The sequence below is a fragment of the Haliotis asinina genome, chromosome 1 (genome assembly GCF_037392515.1).
Source record: "Haliotis asinina isolate JCU_RB_2024 chromosome 1, JCU_Hal_asi_v2, whole genome shotgun sequence".
Taxonomy (NCBI): domain Eukaryota; kingdom Metazoa; phylum Mollusca; class Gastropoda; order Lepetellida; family Haliotidae; genus Haliotis; species Haliotis asinina.
Genome location: NC_090280.1, coordinates 91,640,379 through 91,653,259, shown reverse-complemented (window position 1 = coordinate 91,653,259; position 12,881 = coordinate 91,640,379). Strand labels below are relative to the sequence as shown.

General features: G+C 39.9%; 1 protein-coding gene across 3 annotated transcripts in view; it reads right to left on the bottom strand.

The window, feature by feature from the left end:
- The window catches only part of LOC137255270 (homeobox protein cut-like 1), a 93,309-nt gene that overhangs the window by 62,940 nt on the left and 17,488 nt on the right, over window positions 1–12,881 (bottom strand). For all 3 annotated transcript variants that reach the window (XM_067792723.1, XM_067792738.1, XM_067792730.1), the window contains exons 2-4: window positions 9,088–9,198; window positions 3,294–3,420; window positions 2,117–2,254 (exon numbers count right to left, since the gene is read on the bottom strand). In XM_067792723.1, coding sequence (XP_067648824.1) covers window positions 2,117–2,254; window positions 3,294–3,420; window positions 9,088–9,198 — 376 coding nt within the window. The remainder of the gene's footprint in view (window positions 1–2,116; window positions 2,255–3,293; window positions 3,421–9,087; window positions 9,199–12,881) is intronic.

Here is a 12,881-nt window from a genome sequence, read left to right as displayed (position 1 = left end):
ATGTGAGGTGCTGGTTTGCTGATAGTCACCACCTATTTCCTATTGGGTGAATAGAGGCATGTATATTCCTATCAAAGTCACTTGCCAGAGGGATATGATTCAATGTATGGACTGACCTAAGCCCTGTCAAATATGGTCACCAATCGCCAACTCAGCTCAACTTCAACTAATTGTGACCTATGCGTGGCAAAAGGTCACATGCCGCCAAGAGATCATCACCACGACGAAATCATCTCCATAATTTTAACATAATTTGATCAGAATCCCCAATAGCTACATCACACTAATGTAAAAATTATTCACTTGAGGTCATAATAAAACAATAATCTACAATCAAATGTCTAGTCTGTAAGTTATGAGATCAGTTTTAAGGAAGATATCACAATGAGGATACCATCTCTCCTCAAGTTCAAGAGACCATTATCCTTCATAGCATACACTAAGTATGGATTCAAATAATGAAGAAGAATATAAATACAATTAAATCTTGTATAGGGAAAACTACATTTCAGATAATTCAAAAAATGAGATAAGAAATAACACCATGTTCCTGATACATAGGTCTGGTCCTTTTATAGACTGACTACAGCGATCTGACAGCGATCTTACAGCCCTCCTACAGCCATCCTACAGCTCTGCCCACTTCTATCACCTGTGCACAATTCACATAAAAGTCGTTGTTATTCAGGTCTGGAGACAAATGACTGTGTCTCCACCAGGAATGTAAGGATGCCATTAGTAGTGACAGTTTTAAATCTTTTCAGATATCTGGTTGGTGGTTGGGCACAGCAATACATCAGCCCAACTGACACGTGGTGGATGCAGGCGAAATAATAATAACAACACCCATCATGTCTTATGATTACTTGGATATATTCATACAAAGCTAAACATACTACTCAGAGAAGATAAAGAGCACCAAATCTGTGCATATATCTATAGGTCATCTGGACAGGTTAGGCGTATCAATACAAAAGAACTGGGTGTTCTTTAACTTCTTTTGGTCAGTATAATTCAACAATGTGATTGTTGGGATACAGGACAGGATTCTAGAAAGTGACAAAAAGTAAATTGTGTTTGGAGTATATATCAATCCTTCAGGTACTTAATACTTCTTCATAGTCATGTTGTACATGTTACACTCTAACACTGCAAAAGCTGTAATAGATTCACTTGCATGCTTAATAATAGAACCATATTCCTTCATGAATTCATTTTGTAATAAGAATCACTGAAATCAAATATACATGACTTGTTAATAAAGAGTGTTTGTCACGTGAATTTGTTCACGGGACGGGTTTTGTACAATTGTATGCAGAAATATGATTATATATGTAGTCAAAATAATTTGCACATGAAATGTTTATTACAATCCTGAATCATTTCAAAATTTATTGTTTTCTTACATGTTGCTGTTTTAAGGTACTTTTTAGAATTAAGTACATCAGAATCTATGCCTGCAAAACACAAAAAATATTGCTTGTGTGTGTTGGGGTTTTTTGCGTGAAAAATGCAGCAGTGGGTCACTTATCAAAGTAAGGCTTGCAAAATGATTTATATCCAAACTGAGTCAGCACTCTTATTACTTCATCTGACCGCAACGTGGTCACTGGTCATTGCCACTACAAATTAAAGCTGTCAGCATGGTTTAAACATCACAGATTATTGTGTTGTTGTTATTTCACCATACATATTGAGTGGAACATCAACCGGTGGCATGTTATGACATTATCGAAAAATGTTCCTATTCTTTATCCTATTCTCACGGATGTATTGTGTTCACCTGACATCGGATTCATTGCAGTCTCACTAGATATTGTCAAACAATATTTCTGTGTCACCTCAAGCTATCTTTGTGCCAGGATCGTTGAAAACTTTATTCTTTAACACATACTTATGTTCAATATAGTCCAGCACAGACACACAACTGCCAAAACATCAAGTGAAATTGCAATGAAGTTTGTGGACAATATTTCATTTTGTCCCTTCACTGAAGCCTGTAAACAAGATGCCACAGAGCCTTGCAAATACATCCTGTCTTGTGGTATCCTTGGACCAGTAATATGGTGCTGTGAATATTTTTTAAGTAACATAGGTATTATTTAATCTGACTGACCTTGGTTTTTTACTTCAGCAAACTCATGATTGTACTCGTCTAGTGTCTCCCGTAACTGCTTGTTCTCCAGTTCAAGGTCCTGAGCCCGCTGTGCCTTCTTCTGGATCTGCAGTGCATGGTCCAGCACCGGAACTGGGTCTGGTAGGAGAGAGAAGAACATGTAGGGTTGAGCTGACGGGGTATGGTAGGACAGAACCGGACTTGGAGGAATAAACAGCAGACCTTATGCATGGGAACACATGGATGGGGACTCAGCATTTAACAGAACATGTAGGACTGATGTACAGGGACACATGGACTGGGTTTGGTACAACAGAGCAGAATGTGTATGAATGATGTATAGGATGCAGGGACAAGGTCTTGTGGGACACACATCAGGACGGACTCATGTACAGCAACACAAGGATGAGAACTCATAGGACAGGACAGAACGTAAAGGACTGATGCATAAGGAAACAAGGAAAAGAACTCCTAGGCCAGAACACAACATAAAGGACTGATTACAGGGACACACGGACGATAACTAATAGGACAGAACAGAACGTAAAGGACTGACGTACAAGGAAACATGGACGAGAACTCATTGGACAGAACAGAACATGCAGGACTGATTACAGGGACACATGGATGAGAATTCATAGGACAGAACAGAACATAAAGGACTGACATACAAGAACTCATCGACGAGAACTCATAGGCCAGAACAGAACACAAACGACTGATTACAGGGACACATGGACGAGTACTCATAGGTCAGAACAGATTGTAAAGGACTGACGTACAAGGACACATGGATGAGAACTCATAGGACAGAACAGATCGTAAAGGACTGACGGACAAGGACAGATGGACGAGAACTCATAGGACAGAACAGAACATAAAGGATTGATTACAAGGACACATGGATGAGAACTCTTCGCACAGAACATAACGTAAAGGACTTATGTACATCAATACATGGACAAGGTCTCGTGGGACACTGCAGAACATGTAGGACCGATAACAGATAGCGTGATCTCATAGGACAGATAAAAATATGCAGAACTGAGCATAAGTAGGACTCATATACAAGGACACACGGATGGCTGACTGAAAGATTGATATACAGAAACACAGTGACAGGGTCTTGTGGGACAGAATAAATGTGAACGACATCAAGAAACAATCTGAACAGTACCTGGCAGATCTATTAATTTCTTGTATATGGAGAGGAATGCTGCCTCTGCTGCCTTGCTGCGTTTTGAAAGAGCATCAATCTCGCCTTGAAAACTTCTTAAAACTGGAGCTACTATTTTGCGAATGTCCTGCAAGATAGAATCACAATAACAGTAAAAACAATAGTCCCAATAGCACTACCAACACACAAAACAGGTGCTTCCAACATTGCAGTATTAGACTTTACAATAACTACAAACACCCTCAAGACCATGCAGTAGTTTCATGACACAATGTCTTTGAAGACCTCACTCTCGTTTATCACAAACATCAGGACCAAGTGCTTTGGTCAGATGATGATATGAAACATGTCACACTGATTTAATTTGAGAATTGTCTGGGGTCTGTGTTTGATCATGAGCCACTGTTTGGACTTGAACATTATCAAGTGTTTTGATTTGATCATGATCCAGTAGTTTGTATTTGACCAAGTTCTCGTATTTGTCTTGGATCATGAACAAGTGTTTTGATTTGATGATGATCCAGTCATTTGTATTTGATCATGTTTTAGTTTTTGTGTTGGATCATGATCAAGTGTTTTGATTTGATCAAGTGTTTTGATTTGATCATGATCCAGTAGTTTGTATTTGACCAAGTTCTCGTTTTTGTTTTGGATCATGAACAAGTGTTTTGATTTGATCATGATCCAGTCATTTGTATTTGATCATGTTTTAGTTTTTATGTTGGATCATGATCAAGTGTTTTGATTGGATCATGATCCAGTCATTTGTATTTGATCATGTTTTAGTTTTTATGTTGGATCATGATCAAGTGTTTTGATTGGATCATGATCCAGTAGTTTGTTTGATCATAATGCATTTGATCATGGACCAGTTAATCAGCTGCAGGACCATGAGCTACTGTTGTTACTATGAGACCATGACTGAATGAGAGTTGAAGCACTGGTCCATGATCCTAATTTTGAATGGTTTGAGGACATGTCCATGATGCAATTGATGTGCATACCAATGACTGACCAACTAAATATGAAACTCAAATCCTTCAGACCTAGAATAGCTACGCATTTCCTTGGACAGATTACAGGCTAGAGATATCCTATCATTGTGGTGTGTATAAGTGATTTCTTGATTGCACAATGCTCAAAAGTTTTCTCTGACAGAAAGGCTCTTCTAAATAATAATGCTCAGATAATTTGAATATCACATCATAAAAATACCAACATGAAAATTGAATTCTACGAATTTCACATTTTAATCATTCTTTCAGTGACAACCATGACAAATAGACATTTAATTTATTTATGTTGGAGGTAGCTGCAATTGAAATATAGGAGATAAACACACCACGATGAGGTGCTGAAATCAATATGCCAGTGAATGGCACAAGAAATGTAACCAGCAATATATAATTCAATTTATATGCAATTACCATTTTTACACCAATATATGACTTCTTACGACAAGCTAAATGTGACGAGATGATGCCTGTCGCTTTGGCTGCGCCAACTCAACCAGTGACACGAAGTAGTGTTTTTGGTAATATCTTCCAGTGGGTGGTTCCGAAATCAATATTTGTTTCTACGTTCTACCCTCAATGGCTTCTACTCATCGATGCTCCTCTACAAACTGTTAAATGCCATTTGCGAATTATTTACCACTTTACCGAGCCTTTCCCCGTAACTGTCAGGAATGCTTAGGGATACAAGTAGCTGCCATGCTAGGTCAAGGTTACGCTACCAAAACTGCAGTGCTGAAACATCATTTCGCCATAACCCTTCATCCTTGTCAACTGTACTTATACTCAGATACATGCTGTATGTATAGATGATGACAACACATGTACCCTATCTGCTGCAAGGACACTTAAAGGTGAGCCCTAACACCCATTGCAAGTGCTCTCAATGATGAACTGCCAGCTTTTACGCTCAATCGTTACACCAATGTCTTCCTGATTCAAATGAACACACATGCACATACACAAACATATCACCACCTTGCTCTTTACCCTACAATGGAGTAGTCTTTCCTCCCTTGCTCACTGTTACCTTATAATCCATTAGCTTTTCACCATGTCGCCCCTTCAGTCCCCACCCTCACAGTTCTCTTCCTCATCCACCTGTCCTCTTTCCCTACACCCCACCTTCTCCACTCCTTGTCCATAACAATCTTCTCCTCCCAGGATCTTTCTCTGTTGATTCCCTAATCCTCTCTCTTTCACCCCATAATCTTGTCTCCTACAACCCCCACAGCTCTCTCTCCTATGCACCCACAATTTACCCCACCCTTGCACCCAACTGTCCTCTACCCTGGCCCCACCCCCTCCCCAAGTCATCTTTCTCTTGACCCCATACTCTTCTCTCCCTTGACCTGATAATTTACTCCACCTTTGTACCCCATTGTCCTCTCCCCAATGACCCCCACAATCTCCTCCCCTCTCTCTACCCCCCTGCCCTCACAGCCTCTCAATCACCCTTCCCTGAATCTATCCCCTGCTCCCCTCCCCCATCCTTCTTCCAGGCGATCACCCAACTGGTTAACATCATTGAGCGAGGCAAAACAATGGCACAGTTTATCCCAGCAAGAGCGGTCTGTAACAAGGAATGTTTATAGAGTAGCAACATCAAAGATTAATGAAAGTGATGCTGGCCCCTCCAACCAAACTTCACCTCCCCTTCAGACAGCCAATAAAAAACCTGATTCCATGCATTATATAAGCAGGAAAAAAGACATCTGCAGCAATAGATTTTCAGTCTTTCTGCTTCCCTCTCAAATTACCCAGTGATATACGTAGCTCCATGAGCCTGTGGCTGTCTCTGCCCCCCTTTGGTTCGTTATCTCTACTTTAATTAGTTCTATAAACTCCCCACTAGCTTCATTTCCTGTGGACGGTGACTGACTTGACTGGGATATTTAGGCACAGGGCAATTGTTTCTTTCTAATCAAGTCAGAAACACTGGACTAGGATCAGGCAGCATGTAGACAACATGGGTGCTATAGGGTGGGTGGACAGTTAGTAGGGTATTCAGGGGTATATATAGGGTTGGTGGGATAGTGTGGAGGATTGTATACAGGGTAGGTGGGATAGTGTGGAGGGTAGGTGGGATAACGTGGAAAATAGTCTATAGGGTAGGTGGGATTGTATACAGGATAGTGAGAAGGATTGCATATAAGGTTGGTAGGATTGTACACAGGGTAGGTGGGATTATATACAGAGTTGGTGGGATAGTGGGAAGGATTGTATATATATAGGGTAGGTGGGATTGTATACAGGGTAGGTGGTATAGTCTGGAGAATTGAACACAGGGTAGATAAGATAGTGTACAGGAGTGTAAACAGGATAGGTGGGATTGTATACAAGGTAGGTGGAATAATGTGGAGGGTATAAAGGGTTAGACAAAGGTGGGATACTGCATTGTATACAGGGAGGTGGGACAGGGTAAGCAGAACAGTGTGGAGGGTATGTAGGGCTATACATTGTATACAGGGTAGGTGGGATAGTGTGGATAATTGTATACAGGGTAGGTAGGTTAGTGTGGAGGCTTGTATACAGGATGGACGGAGTAGTATGCATATCTGTTCAAAACGAGACAGTGGCATACATAGAGAGGTGGCCACATGCATAACATAGTAGGTACCAGGTAGGAACATGGTGGTAGACAAAGGTGTGGCAATGGAGTTGCCCTCACTCTTAGTCCTCAGCAAAGTGGATAAATCACAGACAGGGTGTGTTAGAGACATGGGTAGCAATAAGTTTGAGAATCTTTAAAACCTTCATAACTAACCTATGTTAACCACTACATTCCATCCCTATTTAATTGACGATCGTGAATACATTTCAGGGAATATGGCTAAATCAGTGAATGTGAACAGCAATGCTGAATCCCAGACAATGACTAGACGTAGTACAACAACAAGGGATCATTATCGGTGAAATAAAAGAAACCAGTGTGGGATCTCCCACCTGTAGCACACCTCCTGATTACCAAAATATATATTTGAACTCTGGTTGTAATTTAAAAAATATCAAGCATGACCTCTGTTATCAAAGGCAACCTTTCCTATTTTGGACATGTGGAGATAATTTCAATAAACTAAAACTTGGCCTTCATGAGTGGGAGTGGAGGTTCTACATGGGCCATCAGCTGGTAAAACTCACCCCTACGACTTGTGGAAACTACAAACACACTAATGCAAAATTTGAACCCAGATTACACATGTCAGCCCAGGGAATCTACTTATTGATAATGAATATACTTATAAGAAGTTTGTAAACCTTGCAGCTGGAAGGGTTTGGCACTTATGGTGTTCCGGTGATAAGATTCAATAATGTGACATGTTACGAACCATCCCATGCTCAATGATCAGTTCCCATGAGTTGATGATAAGAATTGCTCGAAATCATGCACCAAGTTAAGTCACAGCGAAGTAAATGATCTAGCGAGCCATCATAATGATAACAATAACAGTAATGCAAAATTTACACACAGACAAATATCCAAAACATTTACCTGTCATGCTTTAGCTTATTTATGCCAAATGAAAAGTTATAAGTTGCATAAAGGCAAAAGACATACAGATACCTGAAACTTTCTTCATTTTAATTTATTCCAAAAGAATTTTTAATTTACGCCAAATGAAAAGTTACAAGTTGCGTGAAGACAGAACACAAATTGGTACCAGAAAGTAAGATTCACTCAAGTTAATCTCCCCTCAGATAATCTTCAGTGTTCTAGGAAAAGAGATCCAGAGAAAGCATTCCCTAAAAAAATGTCCACCAATCCCCCAACATAACACTAAGGAACCTTTCCTTCGGTACAACATCTCACAATGTTTCACCACACTGACAGTACATATCCATCTGCTGAATTTCATAGTTTATGAAAATAAACGTGTACTTTGAAAGGATGGTTTTGCAGTTCCCCTGATACAGGTGTGGGTGTACAAGAGTTAAGAGGCACATACTGGTGAGTTCCTTGCTGGTGGCACTTCAAAATACCCTAACTATATTACGTAAGCATTACTATCATATTACACCACTTCCAAAAAGCATACCCTCGAAGATCTGCGTTAGAATTGATCTTCAGTAACCCATGCTTGTCATAAGAGGCAACTAAGAGGATAGGGTAGGCAGGCATGCTGACCATGTTGACACGTCATATGGCAACAGTCAGTAAATAGTTGAGGATCAGACAATCCAGTGATCAACATCATGAGCATCAATCAAAGCAATCAGGATGCAATGGCAGTTGTCAGCCATGTCAGTAAGCTGACCATCCAATCTTGTTGGTTGCTTCCTACAACAAAGATAGTTGCTGGAGATCTACTCTAAACTGGATCCTTACGGTGAAACATTTAAGACCAGCATCTTTCAACTTCAGTCTTTCCTCCCACATCAAACAAATATACTCTAACATGACCAAAGTAAGTGAATTGAGCTTTATGTCACTGTAAGCCATATTCAAGCAATATCGCATTAGGGTACACCAGCAATGGGCCTCGCGTATTGTACCCATGTGGTGAATCGAACCTGGGTCTTACGCATGACAAATGAACGCCTTAACCATAAGGCTACCCCACCAGACGGCATGACCAGAATGTTAGAATGATGGGGTCTGTTTCACAAAGCTCTCTTAAACTGAACCCACTCACTCATTCTCACCAGAAAAACAAATTTAGATTCTGACTTAATAGTAGATGATGTGAAATATTACGGTGAATGACCAAGCAATTGACTTGTCTGTCATCCAGCTCTAAACAACGAAAGCAAGCCATGGGAATATGTAAATGTCTGCTCACCTCAGGTGTGTTTTTCTTAAATTCTCTACTTTGTTCCACCAGACGTTTTCTGGAGATGTCACTTTCATCTTGGCGATTGGCGAGTTCTGTGGCAGTCGTGTCAAGATCTTTCTGCAACAATAAACAACAAAATTAAAAGAAACCACAACAAATACTCCTTGCAACCTAATCAGCATAAACAAAAATTTATTCATGTTTCCCCTGGGCATTACGTAACAAACTTGGCTTTACTAGCACTACAATCTTCATTTGGTGGCCATAAATCCTCGAAGTCTTCAAAGTCAATTTGGTGGTCAAAATGTGCAAAGCATTTCACAACAAACTGGGCTTATCAAATACCACAAGGTGATCTGGTAACCATACAAGGCTTGGCCTGATGCATTCCAGAATGCAGGGCTCAGCCAATATTACCATGCTGATTTGGTGGCCACAATGGCGGAAAGTCTTAGGCAACAATAATAGGTATTGGGTAAATGTCTGGGGAGAATAACTGTATTCAGGAACTAATGTGAGTCACAAACTTGTCTAGGACACAGGCAGAGGGCCATGTTGTTCTGCTCAGAAATAACGGGTATTGCATGGCTAATGTGACTCACAAACTTGTCTGTGACAGAGACAGGTGACCATAATGTTGTGACCTTACCCACATCATACCTATTTAAATTCTGTTCAGTGAATAGCAGTGTCAAGGTCAAGTTAATAACTACTTTTCTGGATTATCCGTAGAAACATGGTGGATCGAGGGTGAGAAACGTTATATAAGAAGTTTATCCTACTCTTGCAAACTATTTCTGGTCATACTGACATGTTTGTTATTTGAGACGTACCATTTCACTATTTTAGGGGGTAAATATACAAGTTGGCATTCAGCGAAAAGAAGAGTTTTTAAGTTCTTTCCCATGGAAGAGCTCTGGCTATTGATGTATTACCTTAAATTGTCAAATTGTCAAAAACGCGACTGAAATTAGCACAAAAGCACAAAGAAAGTCAGAATTTTAACTGGAGTTGGGTAACTTCACTGGGAAAATTATTCTTCTCGACAGACATGACACAATGATACATTCAATTCTAATTATCTTACAATCAGTATCAAGTATACATAAAAATTTATCCCAGCTAAAAGTCGGTGCCAAAAAATGTTATGTATTTAATAGAACAATTTAGAATAATGTGAGACCCCCAAAACATTGGCTGTGAATAAATAGAGACATGCCTTGTGTTTTCATGGGCACGTTAATAAGCAAACTGAGTATACATTTCGGACTGACAGTTTTCTTTATTATGTTTATTGAGGTCACAATAAAAAATTCCTCTATAATTTACCATTCGTTTTTTTAAATTGATTGCCAATTGATTTATTCAGAGAACACTTGATTATTTGATCGATCACACTCAAGTTGCTGTCACTGGTGTGGATCGCCCATTGATTTCGGTATTGATTTTTGGTAATAATCAATGTATATAAATATCATTTCTCTCTAAAACTGATTATTGACAAGCACAATCAATCATGAAAATGGCACAGTGTAACCAATCAATAACTGATCACGATCGATCACAGGAATGCAGCTAACATGTGACCATGTGTAAAACTTGTGCAATCAGTAGAGGCAACAGACTTTTAGTTACTAAGATCCCTGGGTCTCTGGACACTGAATAGCTTAATTTGTTCAAGGGCTGTTCTTCTGCGCTGCAACCCTTCCAATAATTTAACTTCAGTAATCTTTCGAAGCAACACTGAAAATACTGATCTACCTAAATATGTCAGCATGACAGTATGTAAAAACTTTGCAAAGTTTTGCAATTTTTTTTATATTTTTTTAAAGTATTAACCTAAAACTTACTACACCAGAATCCCTTTTCCTATCTTTTATTAACTCATGAACATTCTTTGCCCAACTCTACAGCATCCACAAGAGCCTGTCCTAATCTATGCCACGTCTCATCTGCCCCAACTCTCCACACACAAACACACACAAGGATGTAGATCAAATTCATATGGTTTCAGAACTGATTGGGTCATGTGATCAGGTCATGTGATAACCAGTTGCCCCTCTGTCGTGCCTGTGATCGGCCTCTCGTTCAACTCGAAGTCACAGCACAGGCATGCTGTAGCCCCCTCCCTCCCAGAGATGTTTGTGCTGGGATCGCATGCAGAGGCTGCAGGACTGTAGGCGATCAGCCTGGCTATGTTTGGAGACTGATCAGGGATACATCACAATCACCAGACAAGCAGTCACATGGGAGGATGGGGCACAATACTCCACTACTCATAAACTTACATCCTGAATGCCGAGCACATGTTGGATGATGTTGTAAGACAAGGGCTATTAGCTAGCTGGGACTGTGGTCAAACAATTGAAGCGTAAGGTTGATACATAATTAGGTTGATATTCTAGCTGCAGGCAATAATCAGGTTGAAATCTCAAACACACCCTTAGGACTGAGGATCAACCATTCAAGTGCTGTTGATCACCTTATTTCAGACTTACGATCAAGCTACTATGTACTTATGACCTATGAATCATTGACTGATGATCAACCTTCAAAAGTCTGATCATAAAGATTCTTTTGCGTGATTATCAACCCACTACCTACTGATTATCAACCTAATGCAGTCTAATTATCAACTTATCTACAGACTGATTATCAACCTTCCATTGATGAAAATCAATCTTGTAACTGAATGGATTGAACATCTACTTTTTACAGATGAAACATAACCTTGGATTCAAGATCAACATATTATGGATTGAAGGCCATCCAAAGATAGACTGACTTGATAATTCCCCTAATTAAAATTTATGTTCAGTCAACCAAGGACTAATGATTGACCTATTCATACTCCAATGATCTTAAAGACTGTTGGTCAACTTATTATGGATTGATTTGATGAAAACCCCATTCAGGACTCATGATCAACCTATTACAAATACATGATCTACTTTTGTAGACTAGTGATCAACTTATGGGATTGATTTAATAATAAACCAACTCAGGACCGATGATCAACCTATTATAGATCCTTGATCTATGTTTAAGGACTGATCATCAAATCATTAGGGATGGATTTAATGATAAACATAATCAGATATGGTAATTACCCTATTATTTAATTAAGTTATTATTATGGCCTGACAATCCACCCACTGGGAACAATCAAATCGAGACTTCTGATCATCCTTGTGGCTGGTGATACATGGACACCAGAGTTTGTTCAAGTAACTTCAGGCTGATCATATACTTTTTGTCCCAAGCAAAACAGTTTGAGATACAAGGGTACCAATTGCCCTTGCCCCTTAAAACTACTTGTGTTGATATGGATACATCTAAACATGAACTTAGCAGTGACTTTCCTGCTCAGATTTCCATACCCCTCAATAATGGACCCAACATGCCACGATATCAGTAACATAGATACCAATATCTGCTAAAGCCATTGAAACATGGACTCGTTCATGCCCATGTCTGTAGTTTCCTCTATAGGGGAACGAACTGGAAGCGGTGATCTGACCTGAAACCTGATCACCCCATCCTATGCCTACCTCTCCGTCTTCATGCTCAATTATAATGACAGCCAGCCCCCCATCAACTCCCCCCCACCTCCTTCACCCCCCTGCTGGGGTACAGATAGATCACCACGGCTTGATTAGCCAGCCCCGTACTGCTGCCGATCACAGGCACACTAACATTCATGTGTGTCACTTAGTTTCCATCTCGGCTAATGGGATCCTGGTCTTTGATGTCTCAGGCAGACTGGCTTCGAGTTGTTTCACTTTAATAATGTTCCCTTT